At 51.7% G+C, this 21,943-nt stretch overlaps 1 protein-coding gene across 3 annotated transcripts in view; it reads right to left on the reverse strand.

Annotated features, from left to right (window-relative positions):
* Window positions 1–697: 697 nt before the first annotated feature.
* Window positions 698–21,943, reverse strand: part of ECE1 (endothelin converting enzyme 1) — a 133,055-nt gene continuing 111,809 nt past the window's right edge. For all 3 annotated transcript variants that reach the window (XM_032759205.2, XM_032759206.2, XM_032759204.2), the window contains exons 12-19: window positions 21,207–21,305; window positions 20,274–20,351; window positions 18,095–18,198; window positions 11,399–11,509; window positions 10,609–10,676; window positions 8,696–8,886; window positions 5,192–5,287; window positions 698–3,574 (exon numbers count right to left, since the gene is read on the reverse strand). In XM_032759205.2, the coding sequence (XP_032615096.1) occupies window positions 3,398–3,574; window positions 5,192–5,287; window positions 8,696–8,886; window positions 10,609–10,676; window positions 11,399–11,509; window positions 18,095–18,198; window positions 20,274–20,351; window positions 21,207–21,305 (924 nt within the window). In that variant the 3' untranslated portion in view covers window positions 698–3,397. The remainder of the gene's footprint in view (window positions 3,575–5,191; window positions 5,288–8,695; window positions 8,887–10,608; window positions 10,677–11,398; window positions 11,510–18,094; window positions 18,199–20,273; window positions 20,352–21,206; window positions 21,306–21,943) is intronic.

Raw genomic sequence — 21,943 nt, forward strand, 5'->3', positions numbered from 1 at the left:
CCCACAGTGCTGGGATTACAGGCATGAGCCACCGTGCCTGGCTTTTTCTTTTTCTTTTTTTTTGAGATGGAGTCTCGCTCTGCTGCCCAGGCTGGAGTACAGTGGCGCAATCTCAGCTCCTACAATCTCCACCTCCTAGGTTCAAGCGATTCTTCTGCCTCAGCCTCCCAAGTAGCTATGATTACAGGTGTGCTCCATCATGCCTGGCTAATTTTTGTATTTTCAGTAGAGCTGGGGTTTCCCCACATTGGCCAGGCTGGTCTCAAAACTCCTGACCTCAGGTGATCCACCTGCCTCGGCCTCCCAAAGTGCTGGGATTGCATGCATGAGTCACCGTACCCGGCCCTCTTTGAACCTTTCTTTGATTTTCCCTACTGCCTGCCCTGCCCAAACATCTGAGACCTGGAAACTCCCTTGCTGGAAGATAACGGAAAAATTATTTTTACCAGGAGGCCTCTTGGACCCAGGTGGTGATGTGCATCATTCTCACCAGCAGGGGGTGCTCACACAATTGTAGGTGAAGGAAGGGTGGTTGGGGGCACAGGTACTGAGCAACCTTCTGGCATTTGTCAGGGTCCAAGACCCCTGCTCTCAGGGGCAGGTGCACCCAGCCCTGGAGAAGCTAGGGTGGACAGCCCTGTGCTGGCCTCCCAGGACACACAGCACCCTGGGAGGACAGACACCCAGACACATGGCCCTCAGTACAAGTATTTTATTTCCATTACAATAGTGCCACACCAAAACTACAGTAGCACAAAACATAATACAAAAAATAGATTCCCAGCTCCCAACCCCATGTCCACGCACCCACAGAGAAGCCAGCCCTATGGCTCCCCAGGCCTAAGGGGAGGGGTCTCACTTCATTTTCCTTAAAGCTCTGGAGCGGGTAGTGGCAGTGGCAGGGGCTTCCACCCCTGCTGGGCCTGAGCCCTCTTCTTCCCCCACCCCCTGCCGGCCCCGGCAGACCTGAGCCATAAGTGTGGTCTCCATTCCCTTGGGCTGCACCCCCAGCCCTAGGACACCTGCCTCTGTCCAGGGAGGGGGTCCAAGCCCATGGTGCTGGTGCTGACACTGCAGGACCACCTCCCTCCACGTGGAAGGCAGGAGGGTCGGGGGAGGGGAGGCAGAGGGGACACCATGGCTGGGAGAAGCCCGCCTCTACGTGGCAAGGGGACTGCGGCTGGCTCCTGCTCCAGCTACTTCTCAGGTTCCTGTCTCCTCTGCAGAGCTACCAGGACTGCTGCATGCTGGGACCAGGTCCTCCATCTGGAATCCACTCTCGACACCCTGCACCAGCTTGGAGGCGGATCCCAAGGTGGCAAGGGTGTCCCTGTGCTGTCTGCTTCCTCTTGGGCAGGAGGATTCCAGCTTCCCGGGTGAGGGGAGAGCACTGTCTGGGCAGGGCTGGGCCAGGAGGCCTGGGCTGCTGAGGTGGGAAAGTGGTGACTGTGGAGGGCACGTGCTGCCCCCACCTCTGTCTCGGGGCCTGGCTTCCCCATTGGATGGCAGAGGCGGTTCCAGTGCTTCCACTTGGTGGAGCCCGTGAATCTGCTATTGGAGAAGCTGTGGTCTCAGCGGGGAGACAGACACCACAGGCCAGACTGGGTTGAGGAATCTTCCCCTCACAATGTCCCCTGGCTAAAAGCATCCATCTAGCTGCAAGTACTATCTCGATTCAACCCAGGGGCCGACAATGGACTGCAGCCCAGCGTAAGTCCAGCAGTTTTGCAGTCTTACAATGCCCCGTGCCGTGGACCTGCCGGCCAGAGCTCCTGGGCTCCCACGGAGGTTAGCCCCGCAGGCACCGGGGAAATGGGGATATGGCCTGTGCTTCAGTCAGGACACTTGGGGGCTGCACTGAGGAGGCCAAGGGGCATCTAGGGGCAGGGGCTGTCTCCTTGGGGTGGAGACTGTCAGCTGCAGCCTCGGATAAGGCACTAGAGGACTGGACTGGTCCTGGGAGCCAGGCCCAGCCATGTGGTGGACGACGGTGCTCAGAGAGAGGATTTGGGTCCTGTGGGAGGTGACAGCTGTTTCTCTTTTTTTTTTGGGACGGAGTCTCCCTCTGTCACGCAGGCTGGAGTGCAGTGGCGCAATCTCAGCTCACTGCAACCTCTGCCTCCTGAGTTCAAGAGATTCTCTTGCCTCAGCCTCCCAAGTAGCTGGGATTACAGGCGCCTGCCACAACGCCCGGCTAATTTTTTGTATTTTTAGTAGATACGGGGTTCCACTATGTTGGCCAGGCTGGTCTCGAACTCCTGACCTCAGGTGATCCGCCCACCTCAACCTCCCAAAGTGCTAGGATTACAGGAGTGAGCCACCGCGCCCAGCCTGTTTTCTCTTTTCTCCTTTCTCTGGGGAAGAGGGTTGGCCAGACAGACCCTGGTGTGGCTGAGATGGGGGACTGCTGCAGAGAGGTAACAGGCCCCTGAGATAGACATGGAACAGCCCGAAAAGGTGGGACTGAGAGGGGACACTTGTGGCCAGCAGTGTATCTCTGACAGAGTGTCACCCCGCAGGGCTCCTGCAGTCTCGATTCAGGGTGCTTGGTGCCCCCAGATGGTATTTGAGGGTCCTGACCTGGCCTCATTCTGCCATAGCCATCAGCCCCTGCTGTGGCTTTGGGGATCAGAACTTCCCAGCTAGGGCTCCCACTGTTGGACTCAGGGGACGGAGGCAGGCTAGCTGAAGGGGCAGTGCCCATGAGCTGGGCCCCCCCAGAGCCAGCTCCTCTCTCTGCCTAGCCTCCACACCTCTACTGGTCTCCATGCCCTTGCACGAGGTGACAGGAGCTGAAATCACACATCCCAAGAGCTGAGGCAGGTGTCTGATTTGGAGACTTGCTCTGTGGCCCAGGGATCCCTGCCTCAGCCCAGCCTCACAGGGAGTGGGGAAGAGAGGGAGTAAATCAGTGGGGCTTCCCTTGTTCACAGGTTATTTAGAAAAACAGAACATAATAAATATACCAATTCTTTCCTTAAAAAAAAAAAAAGTGTTTAAATGCATTTTTCCCTGAAGATTTCCAGTGTATTCCACAATGTTTAAAAAATAGTTTCCCCAAAAATATATCTTGAAAGCATTTGACACAGTGGTATTTGTGGCGTATCTGGCGCTTGTCAGCGTGGGGCCCAGGCCTGATGAGCCACCAGTCCAGCACCCGAATGCCTGCTGAAGGTGGCGCACACGTGTGCCTGGGATGTCCGGCTCTTCACAGGGGATCAGATTGCGGGTCATGTTGAGAGCCAACACCATGGGCTCGGTTCTGGCTGAAAACCCTCCAGTGTGAGGAAGCAGGGCCCCGGGTGGCCAAGTGGGCTGAGCAATGCCCTGGAGGCTGGATGGGGGGCTTGTCTTCAGCCCCTTCCCCTCCTCCGTCTTGGCTCTCTCCGCTTCGTCCTTACCAGACTTCGCACTTGTGAGGTGGGTTCATGGGTGAGCCAGGCGGGCAGCGGAAGTGTTCTGAGAACTCCCTGGAATTGGAGAGGGAGCCGATGACCCGGAAGCGAGAGGGGCTGTGGGGATCGGTGATGAGGCCTTCGTGGGAGCTCTCAGGTGTGCGGACGGAGCACCAGACCTTTGAAGGGGCAACAGGGAGAGGCCAGGGTCACTGTGGGGCCCTGGGGCTGCCAGATTGTCCCCATTACAACAGCAGGGGAGGCCGGGTGCAGTGGCTCACACCTGTAATCCCAGCACTTTGGGAGCCAAGGTGGGAAGGCTGCTTGAGCCCAGGAGTTCATGACCAGCTTGAGCAACATGGCAAGACCCCATCTCTACAAAAAATTTTAAAAAAATTAACCAGGCATGGTGGTGTGCACCTATGGTCCCAGCTCCTGGGGAGGATGAGGCGGGAGGATCACTGGAGCCGGAGAAGTCAAGGCTGCAGTGAGCTGCGATTGTGCCACTGCATTCTAGCCTGGGTGATAGAGTGAGATCCTGTCTCAAAAAAACAAAACAAGGCTGGGTGTGGTGGCTCATGCCTGTAATCCCAGCACTTTAACAGGCCAAGTGGGGGGTGGATCACTTGAGGCCAGGAGTTCGGGACCGGCCTGGCAAACATAAACATGATGAAACCCTGTCTCTACTAAAAATACAAAAATTAGCTGGGCATGGTGGTGCGTGCCTATATCCCAGCTACACGAGAGGATGAGGCAGGAGAATCACTTGAACCTGGGAGGTTGAAGTTGCAGTGAGCCGAGATCGCGCCATTGCACTCCAGGCTGGGCGACCGAGGGAGACCCCGGCTCCAAAAAAACAAAACCCAGAAAGTACAACACCAGGGAGATGAGCCCCCCACCTGACCCTGAGATCCCGGGGAGTCAGGAGGGTCCCCTGAGCGGGTCAGGAAGAGACAGTGGGCTGGTGTAGGGCTGGTGTGCCACCCCCCATGCCAGCAGCCTCTAATGCGGTTGTCTCCAAACTTTCTCCTTCAGCCAGTGCAGCATCTCTGAGGCACCTGCATTCGATTCCGTCTGAACAAAGGACTGTGTCCAAACACCAGTTGGAAAAGCTTGGATTTAGTCCAGATCTCTCATTTCCTGGGCAGAACAAATTGTCTAATGGCCTGGTAGCTCTGAGTGCCAGCAGAAGGCTACCGGATGAATGCCAACTGAAGGGATGACCTGGGATGATCACAGCAAGACAGAATCTTGCTATGTTGCCCAGGCTGGAGTGCAGTGGCGTGATCTTGGTTCACTGCAACCTCTGCCTCCCAGGTTCAAGTGATTCTCATGCTTCAGCCTCCCAAGAAGCTGGGACTACAGGCGGCCACCACCGTGCCTGGCTTTTTTGTATTTTTTCATAGAGACAGGGTTTCACTATGTTGACTAGGCTGGTCTCAAACTCCTGACCTCAGGTGATCCGCTTGCCTCGGCCGCCCAAAGTGCTGGGATTACAGGCGTGGGCTGCTGTGCCTGGCTGGGCATCTTAAGTTTAAGAAATCTCTAGAGCCCTAGAACCAGAAGGGCCCTGAGTGATCACCTCATCCTCTCATTCACCAGATCCAGGAATCCCTTCACTGGTACTTTTGGCCCTTCCGTGCATCTCTCTAACCACAGGGCACATGTGCTGTGCATAGTCCAGTGAGTTGGGAAGTTATCAATCTGTGGGGAACTTGCCTTTCTGCTCTCTGGGCTCTTAAAACATCAAGATGGCAGAATGTACCATGGGTGGCATGTTTTCCTAATGGACTCACCTGTGCAAAGCCCAGGAAGAAGAGCTGGTTATTGGTGAGGCCCAGGGTGGGCAGCGTCTGCTCAGCCCCATTCTTCTTCACCCAGTTCTGGTAAGCCTGGGAGGAGAGAAAACCAAAGCTCAGGGGTTCCCATGGCAGGTGGTGAAGGAGGGGACTGGTATGGAGGTCTCAGGGAGCTCCCCTGTGTTGGGGCAGGGACTAGTTTCTGGGGATCTGGGCCTGGGCTCAGCCTAGGGGAGCCCTCTTCTTGATGTGCACTCATTTAGCCCTATGGCTTAAAATACCTTCTATGCACTGATGGCTCTCACATTTACACCTTCTGCTCCAGCCTCTTCCCTGATGTGTATATTCAACTGTGCCAGCTGGACAGCCAAGATGCATCTCAAACTTAACATGGTATAAACAGAGCCACATCATGTGCGTGCACGTGCGCGCGCGCACACACACACACACACACACACACACACACACACTTTTCCCATCATAGTCAATGATACCACCATCCATTGTCCCAGGCACCAAACCCAGAACGCTTCTTCAATTCTTCTCTCTCTCTCATATCAAACATTGACCACTGCTCTGCTCCCCCTTCCCATTGCTCTACACGGTCTCTTCCCTGGACAACCTCACAACAGCTTTCTAATCAGTCTTCTGACTCAGGCTGATTCAATTCCATTCCCTTCCTGGCAAAGCAACTTCAGTGAACCTTAGGAAGCAGGTGCTGGCAAACCTTTTCTGTGGATGGCCAGAGAGTGAGTACATTGGGATTTGTGGGTCACCGTTGCAATGACTCAATTCTGCTATTGCAGCATGAAAGCAGCCACACGGCTGGGTGCGATGGCTGACACCTGTAATCCCAGCACTTTGGAAGGCCGAGGCAGGTGGATCACCTGAGGTTAGGAGTTTGAGACCAGTCTGGCCAACATGGTGAAACCCCATCTCTACTAAAAATACAAAAATTAGCCGAGGTGTGGTGGTGTGTGACTGTCATCCCAGCTACTCAGGAGGCTGAGGCAGGAGAATCACTTGAACCAGGAAGGCAGAGGTTGCAGTGAGCTGAGATCGCGCCACTGCACTCTAGTCTGGGCGACAGTGAGTGAGACCCTGTCTCAAAAAAAAAAAAAAAAAAATGCCACAGACATGGAAACAAATGGAGCCAGCGGCGACCCCAAGAAACTTCATTTACAAAAACCGCCTCACAGCTAGATTTGGCCCATGGGCTGTAGGTGTGCTGACTCGTTTTTGTTTTTGTTTTTGTTTTTTGGAGACAGGGTCTTACTGTCGCCCAGGCTGGAGTGCATTGGTACAATCTCGGCTCTCGGCAACCTCCACCTCCTAGGCTCAAGCGATCCTCCCACCTCAGCCTCCTGAGTAACTGGAACCACAGATGCACGCCACCATGCCCAGCTAATTTTTTTGTATTTTTGGTAGAGACGGGGTTTCACCATGTTGCCCAGGCTGGTCTTGAAGTTGAGCTTGTGATCCACCTACCCTGGCTTCCCAAAGTGCTGGGATTACAAGTATGAGCCATGGCACCCAGAGGACTCTTGTTTTATTTTTATTTATTTATTTATTTGAAACAGAGTCTTGCTCTGTCACACAGGCTGGAGTGCAGTGGCACAATCTCGGCTCACTGCAACCTCTGCCTCCTGGGTTTAAAAGATTCTCATGCCTCAGCCTCCCAAGTAGCTAGGATTACAGGCATGCGCCACCACACTCGGCTATTTTTTATATATAAATATGTACATATTTTTGAGATGGAGTCTTGCTCTGTTGCCCAGTCTGGAGTGCAGTGGTGCGAACTTGGCTCACTGCAACCTCCACCTTCTGGGTTCAAGCAATTCCCTGCCTCAGCCCCCCGAGTAGCTGGGATTACAGGTGCCTGCCACCACGCCTGGCTAATTTTTGTATTTTTAGTAGAGACGGGGTTTCACTATCTTGGGCAGGCTGGTCTTGAACTCCTGACATCGTGATCCACCCGCCAAGGCCTCCCAAAGTGCTGGGATTAGAGGCATGAGCCACCGTGCCCAGCTATTTTTATATTTTTAGTAGAGACGAAGTTTCACCATGTTGGCCAGGCTGGACTTGAACTCCTGGCCTCAAATGATCTGCCCACCTTGGCCTCCCAAAGTGCTGGGATTACAGGCGTGAGCCACTGCGCCCGGCTGACCCCTGTTTTAAAGGGTTAGTTGAATCATGTCATTCCTCTATTTTAAAACCCTATATTGTGTCTCTCTATCATAACCAGGACAAAACCCAAGCTCCTTCCTCAGCCGCAGCCGACAGAAGCCCAAAGTGGTCTGGTCTCTGCATTCCCTGCACTCTGCCCCGCCCTTCTTCCCATCCTTGGACGTGCCAGGCTTGTGTCTAGTTCGTGGCTTCTGCACTTGCTCTTCCTCTTGCTAAGACCATTTTCCCCAGCTTTTCCCAGGCTCTTCCTCATCATCTAGGTCTCTATGCAAATGTCATAACCCGAGAGAAGGCCTGCTGTGGCCAGTGTCCCCCCCATTATTCCTCTTACCCCCCGTTATTCCTCACTACTTCTCCCCAGTTTATATTCGTCACCTTATCAATAGCTGACATTATCTTACAGATTTATTATGTATGTATTTGCCTTTCTTCCCCTTCCAGCCTCCACTAAGAGTATAAGCTTTTTGAGAGCAGGATGAGCTTCAAACACAGCCCCTGCCGGGTAGATTCTCAATACCTTTCATTGACTCGTGGACTCTAAGCAACCTATCCAGTGTTTCTGGGCTCAGTTTGCTTATCTGCAAAACGGGGATTATAATATCTAATTGTAAAGCTGCTGGGAATACTCCAAGCCTGGCACTTAAGAAGGCCTCAATAAATGACAGCTCTATGGATTTCTGCTCTTACTGCCGTGGTTGGGAGGGAGCCCTGTCGTAATCTCTCTGACGGACACCTACTGTTTTTCTCTCGTGGCCTCTGTTACCTCTCCCATCTGACTCAGCGAGCATCTCTGAGTGTCTCTCTGGGTCAGCCCGTGTCTAAATCATCTTGTTTTATCTTCTCAACAACCCAATAATGCAGGTAGTAGCTAATCAGAGCCAAGTCAAGTGAGGCTCAAGGAGGTTCTGTGACTTACTCCAGAACCAAGACTTGAACCCAGAACTGACTCCACGACCAGTGTTCCTTGCCCTGGCTCCTTAGTCCTCAGGGGCCTCCCGGACCCACAGCTGGCTGACTTGGTGGTGGCTTCCCCTGCAGAGGTGAGAACAGGCAGGCTCTTCAGGTGGACCATGCCCGAGCCCCTTCCTATGACTCTGTCAGGCCAGACTCAGAGCACAAAGCCTTCTGGTGCCAAGCCCTGTGTTGGGGGCCTCCACAGTCAGCATCGCGATTGGTCCTCACCACCCCCCATTTCGCAGAAGAGGAAACGGAAGCTTGCACGGCTGCTGCGCCTGCCCTGGCTGTCCGTGATGGACAGGCATCTGGAAGGAGCCAGCGCTGGGCCCGGGCGTGTGTGGGGAGCGGGACTCTCACCCGATAGGCCGCCTTGAGGCCCCCGTTGTCGGCGATGTTCTCCCCCAGGGTGTGCCGCCCATTCACCGGCTCCCCGTTCACGCTGTAGTTGCTGTACTGCTCTACCATGCACTCGGTCTGACGCTTGAAGGCCTCCACGGATGAGTTCTTCCACCATGGCCGGAGGTTCCCGTCCTTGTCATACTCCCGTCCTGTGGGTCAGAGGGAGGCATCATGTCAAGGGAGGGAGTGGCAGAGCGGGGACCTGCTGCTCCTCCCTGCTCCTGGTGAGAAGTGGTTCATCTGTCCACCCCCGTCCTCCAGCCACCATGGGGAGACGAGGTCCCTGTGAGTGCCGAGGGACGTGGATGGGGTGGCTGGTCAGAGGCGGGAGAGGATGGAGGAGAGAGATCGGGGAAAGCTCCAGTGTGGCCTGAGGCTTAGTGGAGCTTGCTTTGTTTTCTTTCTTTTTTTTTTTTTTTTTTTTTTTTGAGACAGTCTCACTCTGCCACCCAGGCTGGAGTGCAGTGGCACAATCTCAGCTCACCGCAACCTCTGCCTCCTGGGTTCAGGTGATTCTTGTGCCTCAACCTTCGGAGTAGTTGGGATTACAGGCACATGCCGCCACACCTAGCTGATTTCTGTGTTTTTTTTTAGTAGAGATGGGGTCTCACCATGTTGGCCAGGCTGGTCTTGAACTCCTGACCTCAAGTGATCTGCCCGCCTCGGCCTCCCAAAGTGCTGGGATTACAGGTGTGAGTCACCGTGCCTGGCTTATTTTCAACACTGGCTAAGGGCCCCTGACCCTGAGTAACAGATGCCTAGGAAGAGGCAGATGGAACCAGCTGACCTAGTATCACAAGACAGGCCCAGGCCACCCAGGTCTCTGCCTCTTCCATCTCCACCTGGGAGTGCCCAAGGCAGGAGGCAATGAGGAGGATTTTGGACATTAGTTGGAGAGGAGGGACTGATTCAACGCCCCCTGACTGCAGTTGGACTGGAGAAGTCTCTGGAGTGGTGGAGAAATGTCCACTCTCTGCTAAACCTAATAGGAACCCCAAGAGCGGGACAACTTCCACGAGCAGGGCGCCTCACTACACACTTCACAGTCCTCCCAATCACCACTAGAGGGTGGAACCATCATGGTCCTTTTACAGACAAGACATGGGGGCCTGGAAAAATGACAGCGCTTGCTAAACTTCATATAATCGGCAGGTGGCAGAGCAAGGATTTGAACCCAGATCCTTCTGTCTCCAAAGCTAAGACCCTTAGAAGTGAAGGATGCAGAAAGCAGAGGCAGTGGGGCCTGGAAGATGATTGGCCCAGTCTGAAGGGGACCAAGGAACCTGTACCAGGCAGTGGTGCAATCATAATCATAGTTCACTGTAGCCTCAAACTCATGGGCTCAAGTGAGCCTCCCACCTCAGCCTCCTAAGTAGCTAGGACTATTAAAATTTTGCCACCACACCTGGCTAAATTTTTACTTTCTTAGTAGATATATTTTATTTTATTTTTTGAGATGGAGTCTTGCTCTGTCACCCAGGCTGGAGTGCAGTGGCGCAATCTCAGCTCACTGCAACCTCCGCCTCCCAGAGTCAAACGATTTTCCTGCCTCAGCCTCCTGAGTAGCTGGGATTACAGGCACCCGCCACCATGCCCGGGTAATTTTTTTATTTTTAGTAGAGACAGGGTTTTGCCATGTTGGCCAGGCTGATCTCGAATTCCTGACCTCAGGTGATCCACCTGCCTTGGCCTCCCACAGTGCTGGGATTACAGGCATGAGCCATCATGCCCAGCCTAATTTTTTTTTTTAGTAGAGATGGAGGTCTTGCTATGTTGCCCAGGCTGGTCTCAAACTCCTACCCTCAAGCAATCCTCCTCTTAAAGCACGGAGATTACAGGCATGAGCCATCGTGCCCAGCTGGAATTCGTACCTTGATCATCAAAAGCATGAGTCAGCTCATGGCCCACGACGACACCGATGCCACCAAAGTTTAAGGCCCTGGAGGGAAAGACACAAAGGTGGAAGTGATGCTTTGAGAGGAGGGCCTCTCACTCTTGCCCAGGCATGTGACCCTCACTTCCTGGGCTTAGAGATATAGCAAAATTCCACAGGGCTCTGTGTGGATAAGGGTGTGGTCATGACCTGAGTCTCCAGTGAGGCCCCTGAAGCCAGACGGAGGCTGGGCACAGTCTGTGTGGTCAGCTGTGCCCACTGGGCACCACGCACTGTGCTAGATGCTCTACAGACCGAACTGTCCTCTTCAGTCATTGCAAAAGAGTTAGCAATGGTCACCACTGACCAGCTCTATTCATGAGTAGACCAAGGCTGGGAATGGGTCAATTGCTTTGCCCAAGGACCACACAATCACCCAATAGCAGACCTGGGTTCAAACTGAGACAGCAGCCTTAACCCTCCCGACTCCCCAGCTCTGACTGTGTTATAACATTGTCAGAGTGGCGTTTCCCTGAGGTAGGGCTCTTGATTCCATGAGATGCTCCCAATACCCCACTGTGCAGGGCTTCCAGATCTCACTGGAGGGAAGGAAAGTGGGTGAGGATGTTGCTTCCTCTGCAACATCTCTGACATCCCAAGCCACCTGGACCGCTGGCGCAAAGGTCACATGGTGAGACTGGCTTGGTCGTATGGGCCCCAGGGCTGGGCTAGGGGTCCACTGAGGGCTGGGGAAAAGAACTGGGGTAGGGGCCCCAGAGGCAGCCTACTTGGGTGAGGAGCGCGTGTAGAATGGTGCCTGCAGGATCCCGGCCGGAAACACAATCTCATTCTTGGTGGGCGAGTAGTAGGCGTTCACCATGGGCGGGGTCATGCTCCACCTGCAAGCAACACACATGCGGGAGGCCTCAGCACAGCGCAGGAGGCAGGTGGGCACAGCCTGCCTGGAGCGCTCCTTGGGGATCGGGATCAAGGGCATTAAAAATGCTGACTCTCCTTGACCCCAGGCCCAAGTGCACACAAGTACAAGGACATCTACAGAAGGACTGTTTGTTTAGGCCGGGCGCAGTGGCTCACGCTTGTAATCTCAGCACTTTGGGAGGCCGAGGCAGGCGGATCACGAGGTCAGGAGATCGAGACCACAGTGAAACCCCGTCTCTACTAAAAAATACAAAAAATTAGCCGGGCATGGTGGCGGGCGCCTGTAGTCCCAGCTACTCGGAGAGGCTGAGGCAGGAGAATGGCGTGAACCCGGGAGGCGGAGCTTGTAGTGAGCCGAGATTGCGCCGCTGCACTCCAGCCTGGGCGACAGAGCGAGACTCTGTCTCAAAAAAAAAAAAAAGAAGGACTGTTTGTTTGTTTTGAGACAGGGTCTCGTTCTGTCGCCTAGGCTGGAGTGCAGTCATGCGATCATGGCTGACTGCAGCCTGAACTTCTGAGCTCAAGCCATCCTCCTGCCTCGGACTCCCAAAGTGCTGGGATTACAGGCGTGAGCCACTGTGCCCGGGTGCAAGACTGTTTTTTAGGAGAAAACTAGAAAACATCTGACTGTCTATAAATAAGGAATCAGTTAATTAATGATGTCACATCACACGGTGGAATACTGAGGTTCTTACAAAGAGCAGGAAGGGCCATTAGATTTTGAAATGTCAGCGTACAGTGGCTCACGCTTGTAATCCCAGGACTTTGGGAGGCTGAGGTGGGTGGATTACTTGAGGCCAGGAGTTCAAGACCAGCCTGGCCGACACGGCAAAACCCTGTCTCTACTAAAAATACAAAAAAATTAGCCAGGCGTGGTGGCGCACGCTTGTAATCCCAGCTACGTGGGTGACTGAGGCACGAGAATTGCTTAAACCTGGGAGGTGGAGGTTGCAGTGAGCTGAGATTGCGCCACTGCACTCCAGCCTGGGTGACAGAGCAAGGCTGTCTCAAAAAAAAAAAAAAAAAAAAAAAGGGAAAAGAAAAGAAAAAGATTTCGAAAAGTCACCACTGAAGAGTATCTATTAGCAGTTCTCAAAGTGTGGTCTGTAGACACCTGGCGGGGAGGGTCCTCAAGATCCTTTTAAGGGATCCATGAAATTGAAACTATTTTATTTATTTATTTATTTATTTATTGAGACAGAGTTTCATTCTTGTCGCCCAGGCTGGAGTGTAGTGGCGGGTTCTTGGCTCATTGCAACTTCCACCTCCCGGGTTCAAGCGATTCTCCTGCCTTAGCCTCCCAAGTAGCTGAGATTACAGGCGCCTGCCCCCATGTCTGGACATTTTTTGTATTTTTAGTAGAGATGGGGCTTCACCATGTTGGCGAACTCAGGTGATCCACCCGCTTCGGCCTCCCAAAGTGCTGAGATTACAGGCGTGAGCGATCCCAGCCAAAATCAAAACTATTTTCATAATAATATTAAGATGTGATTTCCCTTTTCCATTGTGTCACCTGCGTGGATGGTGCAGAAGCAACAGTAGGTAAAACTGCTGGAGCCTGACATGAATCAAGGAAGGTTCTGGTGGTCACTGAGCCCCGAGTTCCTCATTAGCATGGGCTCACAGCCAAAATAAAAAATCAGCCATTTTCACTTAGAACATCCTTGATGAAGTAGCTTGCTTTATGTATGTATGTATGTATGTATGTATTTATTTATTTATTTTGAGGCAGAGTCTCACTCTGTTGCCCAGGCTGGAGTGCAGTGGTGTGACCTCGGCTTATTGCAACCTACACCTCCCAAGTTCAAGTGATTCTCCTGCCTTAGCCACCTGAGTAGCTGGGATTACAAGTGTGTACCACCACCCATGGTTAATTTTTTGTATTTTTAGCAGAGACAGGATTTTGTCATGTTGGCCAGGCTGGTCTTGAACTCCTGGCCTCAAGTAACCCACCTACCTTGGCCTCCCAAAATGTTGGGATTACAGGCATGAGCCACTGCACCCAGTCATAATGATTAATTTCATTACATCTCAACCCCTGAATACAAGACTTTTTTTTTTTTAAGCGACAAGATCTTGTTGTGACACCCAGGTTAGAGTGCAGTGGCATGATCATGGCTCCCTACAGCCTCGAACTCCTGGGCTCAAGCTATCCTCCCACCTCAGCCTCTCAAGTAGCTGGGACTACAAGCACTCGTGACCATGCCTGGCTAATTTTTTTTTTTTTTAATGTTATAGAAGTGGAGTCTTGCTGTGTTGCCCAGGCTGGTTTTGAATTCCTCAAGCGATCCACCTCAGCCTCCTGCAGTGCTGGGATTGCAGGTGTGAGCCACCACACCTGGCAGAAGACTGTTTAATATTCCATGTGACCTGTGGGAAATCCACATATAAAGCATTCTGCTTCTTTCATGGAACCCTGTTGGTACTTTTAGGATGACTGGTAAACTATGCAATTTCAGACTTGGATATCTGGCAGACACTTTCTTTAAAATGAATAAAGTGAGCTTATCACCTCAAGGAAAACAACTCAAGCCATCTGTTGCCAATGATAAAAATATGAGATTTAAAAAAATGTTGAAGTTTCAGGATAAAATTAAAATTTTGAAAAACTTATATTGGCCACCACAAGTTTGACACCTTAACAATAATAATTAAAGGCTTTTCTCATGAGGTCAGCAGTGATATTAACAAATGTGGATTTTTTTGCTATTGTATAGGGGAAGTATCACCATTTGGAAGATCCATAAAACTCAGTGAACCATTGTTTTCCAAATGACTAAGGCATGATGTTACAAAATCACGCCTGGGTAAAAGATCCATTCAAAGTGCAGGACAGACCAATGGAATTTAGTGTAACAGAGTATGAAAAGTTCATGAAGGCTGGGCATGGTGGCTCATGCCTGTAATCCTAGCACCTTGGGAGGCTGAGGTGAGAGGACTGCTTGAGCCCAAGAGCTCGAGTCCAGCCTGGGCAAAAAAAATTACAAAAATTCCAGCCTGGGTGACATGGTGCAACCTGTCTCTACAAAAAATACAAACATTAGCCAGGTGTGGTGGTGCGCACCTGTAGTCCCAGCTACTCAGGTGGCTGAGGTGGGAGGATCACCTGAGCCTGGGAAGGTTGAGGCTGCAGTGAGCTGAGATTATGCCACTGCACTCTGGCCTGGGTGATAAGGTGAAAAAAAGAAAAAAGAAAAAAATAAAGTTCACGGATGTGGTTTCAGATTCCATATTGCAATTAACCTTTAAAAAATTATCACTTTTCGAGTTTTGGTGTAGTATCAGAAGAACGTGCATGAGTACCAGAAAAGACTATTAAAATATCCCTCATCCCTCCCTTTCCCAACTAAATTCCTACGTGAGGCAAGAATTCTCTTTTTTTTGAAACAAAGTCTTGTTCTGTCACCCAGGCCGGAGGTCAATTGGAGTGCAGTGGCGTGATCTCGGCTCACTGCAACCTCTGCCTCTGGGGTTCAAGTAATTCTCTGCCTCAGCCGCCTGAGTAGCTGGGATTACAGGCACCCGCCACCACGTCTGGCTAATTTTTTGTATTTTTAGTAGAGACGGGGTTTCACCATCTTGGCCATGCTTGTCTTGAACTCCTGACCTCGTGATCCACCCGCCTCAGCCTCCCAAAGTGCTGGGATTACAGGCGTGAGCCACCGCATCTGGCCAAGAATTCTTTCTATATATCAAAACAACATATGGTAACAGATTGACTGTAGAATCAGATATGAGAATCTAGTTGTCTTTGATTAAGCCAGACATAAAGAAATTTGCAAAAAGTAAAATGATACCTCTCTTCTCATTAATTTTTTGAAAATAGTTATTTTCCATAAAATTAAAAAAAAATAAGGGCCGGCGCGGTGGCAGTGACACCATCTCGGATCACCGCAACCTCTGCTTCTCGGGTTCAAGCGATTCTCCTGCCTTAGCCTCCTGAGTAACTGGGTTACAGGCATGTGCCACCACGCTTGGCTAATTTTGTATTTTTAGTAGAGATGGGGTTTCTCCATGTTGGTCAGGCTGGTCTCGAATTCCCGACCTCAGGTGATCCACCCGCCTTGGCCTCCCAAAGTGCTGGTATTACAGACATGAGCCACCGTGCCCGGCAATAATCTTTTTAAGAGTGTAGAAGGATCCCAAGACCAAAAAAGGTTTTGAAAGTAACGGTATATAGTCACGAGGTATTTGGCATTTCAATGACTTCTCTGGTACAGAGGGGAAGGGTGAGTAGGGAGTGCAGTGAGATGGATACCACATTTCCTCTAAGAGCCTAGACAGTCACTCTGCCTCCTCCAGGTGAGCTCCACAGCCATGGGAAGATACTGAGAACTTCATTTATTCTGAGATGGAGTCTCACTCTGTTGCCCAGGCTGGAGTGCAGTGGTGCAATCTCTGTTCACTGCAACCTCTGCCTCCCGGGTTCAAGCGATTCTCCTGCCTCAGGCTCCCAAGTAGCTGGGATTACAGGTGTCCACCACCATGCCTGGCTAATTTTTGTATATTTAATAGAGATGGGATTTCACCATGTTGGCCAGATTGGTCTTGAACTCCTGACCTCAGGTGATCTACTCGCCTTGGCCTACCAAAGTACTGGGATTACCGGTGTGAGCCCCCGTACCTGGCCAAGAACTTTATTTATGTATTTATTTATTTTAGAGACAGGGTCTTGCTCTGTAGCCCAGGCTGGAGTGCAGCGGTATAACTGTAGCTCACCGCAACCTCAACCTCCTGGGCTCAAGCGCATGCCACCATGTCCAGCTAATTTTTTAAATTTTTTGTAGAGATGGGGTTTCACCATGTTGCCCAGGCTGGTCTCAAACTCCTGGGCTCAAGAGATCCTCCCACCTTGGCCTCTCAAAGCATTTGAATTACAGGCGTGGGCCGCTGTACCTGACCATATGGAGGAATTTAAAACATCATATTTATATTCAAATAATCACAAATACTTCAACAGGTAGTCAAGGAAATTTAAATTAAAAAATTCAAGCTAAGTTAAAATACTTCAGATAAACTGGCAACAGAGCCTTTGCCATGTTCTGAAGGTAAAAGCCCACCTTCTTGTACATAGCGGGGTGTCCTGGTTGGAGGCTGGAAATGAAGGAAATAGAGATGTTTGAACCCCTACAGTCCACCAGGGGGCACCAGAAGCAAAGAGACGTTGATTGCACCCTTCCCTAAGATTCATCCCAAATGTTTGCACTGAGGAATGGAAGGACCTTGGACTGAAGACTAGAACTGGGCTGACTACATCTAATTTTTTTGAGGAGACAGTTTTTTTTTTGTTTTTTTGTTTTTTTGTTTTTTTCAGGCAGGATCTTGCTCTGTTGCCCAGGCTCGAGTACAGTGGCATGATCTTGGCTAACTGCAGCCTCGACCTCCTGTGCTCGAGTGACCCTCCCACCTCTGCCTCCCCAGTAGCTGGGACTACAGGTTCGTGCCACCACGCCCAGCTAATTTTTAAAATTTTTTGTAGAGACCACGTCTCCCTATGTCGCCCAACCTGGTCTTGAAGTCTCAGGCTCAAGCGATCTGCCCACCTCAGCCTCCCAAAGTGCTGGGATTGCAGGCGTGAGCTACTGTGATTGGCCTGAGGAGACAGTAATAAAAAGGACAAAGACCAGGTCTCATTCTAGGTTATCCTGATTTAAGGTCAGGAAGCTGTATTTTTTTTTTTTTTTTTTTTGAGATGGAGTCTTGCTCTGTCACCCAGACTGGAGTGCAGTGGCACAATCTTGGCTCACTGCAACCTTCGCCTCCCCGGTTCAAGCAATTCTCGTGCCTCGGCTACTCACTCCTGAGTAGCTGGGACTACAGGTGTGCGCCACCACACCCGGTTAATTTTTGTATTTTTAGTAGAGACAGGGTTTTGCCATGTTGCCCATGGCTGGTCTCAAACTCCTGGGTTCAAGTGATCCACCTGTCTTGGCCTCCCAAAGTGCTGGGATTACAGGCGTGAGCCACCACGCCCGGCCAGGAAGCTGTATCTTTGAAAAAGTTCCCCAGAGGACTCTGATGTGCAGTGAGCTTTGGGAAGCACAGCTGTCAAGCCCATCCAGAAACTTCCCCAGGCCTCTGTGGGCACCCTGTCCTGAGACCCCACCACTCGTGCCAGTGAGGAACTATGGGAAAGCTGCTTTCGCTGGGTCTGGCACTCCCCAGAGGTCCTCACATTTGCCTGCCATGAGGACCCAAGAACCAGCTCCTCCCATCCTATTCTGTGGATAATGAAATGAAGGCTCCAAATCCCAAAGCAGTGGAGCGGAGACAAGGTGCCAGATCAGCTCCATTCCAGAGGCCAGGCTCACCCTGCCAACAGGCTGGGCAGGCTCAAGCCCATCCCAGCTCCTAGCTGGGCCATACTTCTTTTGCCCTTGGTTTCTTCATCTGAAAAGTGGGTTAACAAGGGCATCCACTCTTCAGACGGCTCTCATGATAGCTGATCGGGTGCACGGTAAGGATGCAATGAAGGCCAGTTCATCCCAAGGCTTGCCCACAGGCGGGGAGCTGGCAGCTTCCTGGCAGGGCCTGGGGGAACTCACTGATCTCTGTTGGGGGCTTTCCTGAGCTGGTCGGCAGTGACCCTCCATGAGAAGTTGAAAAACCGCATGGCATTTTCAAAGTAGAGGTCTGGAACCGCGGTGTACTGGAAAAGAAGAAGTGGAGTCACAATCACAGTGTGCCCTCGGTGACATGCATCTTCCAAGACAGGAAGCCAAGGGCTGTCGTGGTTAAGGGATTAATCTGCAGGCTGGAGACTGGAATGCAGGGCTTGGGGCTGCAGGGTCAGCTCTTCTCTTGGCCTTCACCCTGGGGCACCAGATGGAATGACACCGTTGCAGGATGTGCCTACAGCAGTGCCTGAGCCCAAGCAAGAAATATCTCCCATGTTGTCCAATAGAACCTCCTGTGATGATGGACGTTCCATGCCCTATGCCTGCACTGTCCAGTATGGCAGACTACTAAGCATTTCTTATTTTATTTTATTTTTTTTTGAGACAGGAGTCTTGATCTATTGTCCAGGCTGGAGTGCAATGGCACAATCTTGGCTAGCTGCAACCTCCACTTCCTGGTTTAAGAGATTCTTGTGCCTCAGCCTCCTTGAGTAGCTGGGATTACAGGCGCGTGTGAGCCACCACGTTCAGCCACTACTAAGCATTTCAAATGTGGCGAGTGTGGCTTTTAAATTTAATTTAAACTAATTTAAGTTTTAATTATTCAAATAGCCATGTGTGGCTAGTAGCTACCATAGGAGATCTTGTAAGGAAGGTAGAAATCTCTCTGAACTGTCAAGGGTGTCACTGTACACCCTTTTCACTACTCGGCCCAGCCTTGTAGCTTTTTTTCTGCTTTGTTGAGACAGGGTCTTGCTCTGTCGCCCAAGCTGGAGTGCAGTGGTGCGATCACAGCTTGCTGCATCCTTGTCTTCTTGAGCATAAGTGATCTTCCCATCTCAGCCTCCCATGTAGCTGGGACTATAGGCACATGCCAACATGCCCAGCTAATTTTTAATTTTTTTTGTAGAGATGAGGTCTCACTATGTTGCCCGGGCTGGTCTTAAACTCCTGAGCTCAAGCGATCCCCCCACTTCGGCCACCCAAAGTGTTGGCATTACAAGCATGAGCCACTGCGCCTGGCTCAGCTCTTGACAGGTGCAAAATTCTCCCTGGCTCTGGTAAAAACGCTGGAGCCTCAGGGACAGGACACGGATCCTGGGCTCTGCCTGGCATGCCTCCAGAGGCCCAAGGAAATTGCCTCATGACACCCTGGAGCATCTGAAATGATTCTCAAAGAAAAGGCTGCAGAATGAGTCTCATGATCTCAGAGGGAGTTTTTATAGTCTTTGGTTCTAAATATAACCACGACGAGAGGTTATTAGATTACCAAATGCCTGAATTCAGGCTGGGCATGGTGGCTCATGAATATGAGCCAGCCTGGGAGGCGGAGGTTGCAGTGAGCTGAGATAGCACCACTACACTCCAGTCTGGGCAACAGAATGAGACCCTGTCTCAAAAAAAAAAAAAAATTTTTTTTAATGCCTGAATTCAAGTATTTCAATCACAAGAAGATATAAAACTTTATAATTTGAGGCAGAAGCAAAATCCACCTAACGGAGTGAGTGATTTGCCAAAAGTTCTCACAAGCAGGGATGTATCAACTACCTCCACTGCCCAAACCAAGCTTAAAAATGCACCTGGGTTTATGCTGCTTCTTTCCCATTAGCATTTCAAAGTCAAAATCAGAGGTCCAGGTTTCTGGGGAGGTGGAGGAGGGCCATGGGGACAGGGGGTAACTGGAAGCACGACCAGGGAGGGAGGAGGTGGTGTGCGGGTTTTTCCACTTCATACCCCACCCCTGATGTCTGAGGGCCACCAATTCTCTCTGCACCTTCTGGGGTCTGTTTCCTCCATTCTTTCCCACACATTAAATGGAGCTGACCACTTTCAGGGGGCACACAGCACGGGTTCTGTACTGACCGGTGGGCACTGCCTGATTGATGGTGGCTATGGGGAGGCAGGGCCTCCAGCTGACCCAGGAGCCAAATTAAGGAGAAGAAGAGGCTTCCTCATGCCTGACCCATCCCCAAACCCCACACCACATCATCCCTGTGTGTTTTGACAACCATGCTGCCTCTAGCACCCCATCTGGACCCAGCCCTGCCTCGGCCCTTTTCCAAGGGGGCATTTAGGAGCGCAAGGGGGCAGGGCAGCAGCTACTCACGTCATTAAACACTTTGTCTAGCTCCTTGGGATCCATGATGAAGTTGGGGTATCCTATCATGTTGTAGATGGCATCGGCCTGGACAGGACAGACAGAGGAAGTGAGTGCCTGGCAACACCGACCAGGCCAGCCCGAGCAACTTGGGTGCTGGGCTCACAGTCTGGGCCAAGGGGAACCAGAGCCAGGCCCTGTCTGCCTTGGGCTTTCATGTCTTTTTCTGGAAAGGTTTCCCCCTTGCCAAACTTCTACTTATCCCTGAGGTCTCTGTTTAAATGTCACTTTCCCAAGGAAAGTCTTCCCTGACTCCCACCCCACTGGAGGGTACCAGAGCCTTCCCGACCCACGGGACGTGCTGCGTCTTCCTGAACCTTTTCCCCGTACACTCAGCAAGGCTTGTCTTCTACAGACATCCAAGCGATCATGTGCTTGAGGCCTACCCCGAATCCTGCTAGGCCTAGACCGCTCACCCGCTGAAGGCGAGAAAGCATCCAGGCTGTGCTGCCGGATAGAACTGGCCTCTCCGTGTACGGTGGCTCAAACCTATAATGCCAGCGCTTTGGGAGGCCAAGGTGGGTGGATCACCTGAGGTCGGGAGTTTGAGACCAACCTGACCAACATGGAGAAACCCCATCTCTACTAAAAATACAAAATTAGCCGGGCGTGGTGGCGCACGCCTGTAATCCCAGCTACTCGGGAGGCTGAGGTGGGAGAATCGCTTGAACCCGGGAGGCGGAGGTTGTGGTGAGCCAAGATCGCGCCACAGCACTCCAGCCTGGGTAACAAGAACGAAACTCTGCCTCAAAAAAAAAAAAACAAAAAAACCCCAAAAACCAACAACAAAAAAAAACTAAAAAAACGGCCTCTCCTTCCCCCACCCTCCTCTATCTGTGCTGGACGCCGCAGCACCCCCTCCAAGTGCCTGGCCAGCCTCACCTTTTCCTTGGCTGATTTTCGGGTTTCCTCATCCATCCACTTCAGGGTGCTCAGGCTTTCCTCAAATGCCTTCTTGATCTCCAGGATTATCTCGGTGGCCTGAGGAGATACACATCACAGCAGTAAGGTCTGGGCACTGGTCTCATGTAAATGCAACGGGCACCCCGTGCAGAAGAATGAAGCAGGGCCAGACAGAGATTAAACTCAATTTTCCAAGCGTCAGGCTGGGTGAGAAGGCGAGCCACAGCTGTGCTTCCAAACCCTGCTCCTAATGCGAACACCCTGCAAGGCAGGACTGGCCGTCCACACACAGGGCTCCATGCTCCAGTAAGCTTGGATGAGCTTCAGGAAAGTTGGAAAAGTCTCTGCTGTGGTACTTTTCAGAGCCTTTAATGTGGTAATAATAGGCACTGTGATTCTTCCAGAGAGGGGAGAAGACACAGCCTCTCCCAGCCTCATTGCCTTGTTGGACCACAGCATTCCTTTTCAGTGGAACGGGCTTTAAGATCTAGAGTACTCATGTTCTGAGGAGCAGCTTCGGAAATGCCACGCTCAGGCTGGAGATGGACAGGTGCTCTCGGGGGTGACAATGTCATGAGCAGACGAGCTCGAAGATGGAAGGTTGAAGGTTCTAGAGAAGGGGGAGGCAGAGCTGTGCAGCAACAAGAGCAGAGGGGCCAGCCGACCCCAACTCAGACCCTGCCCAGCTGCTCACAGGCCAGTCACTGTAATGGATT

Source organism: Hylobates moloch, unplaced genomic scaffold (genome assembly GCF_009828535.3).
Source record: "Hylobates moloch isolate HMO894 unplaced genomic scaffold, HMol_V3 SCAFFOLD_9, whole genome shotgun sequence".
NCBI classification, from domain to species: Eukaryota; Metazoa; Chordata; class Mammalia; order Primates; family Hylobatidae; genus Hylobates; species Hylobates moloch.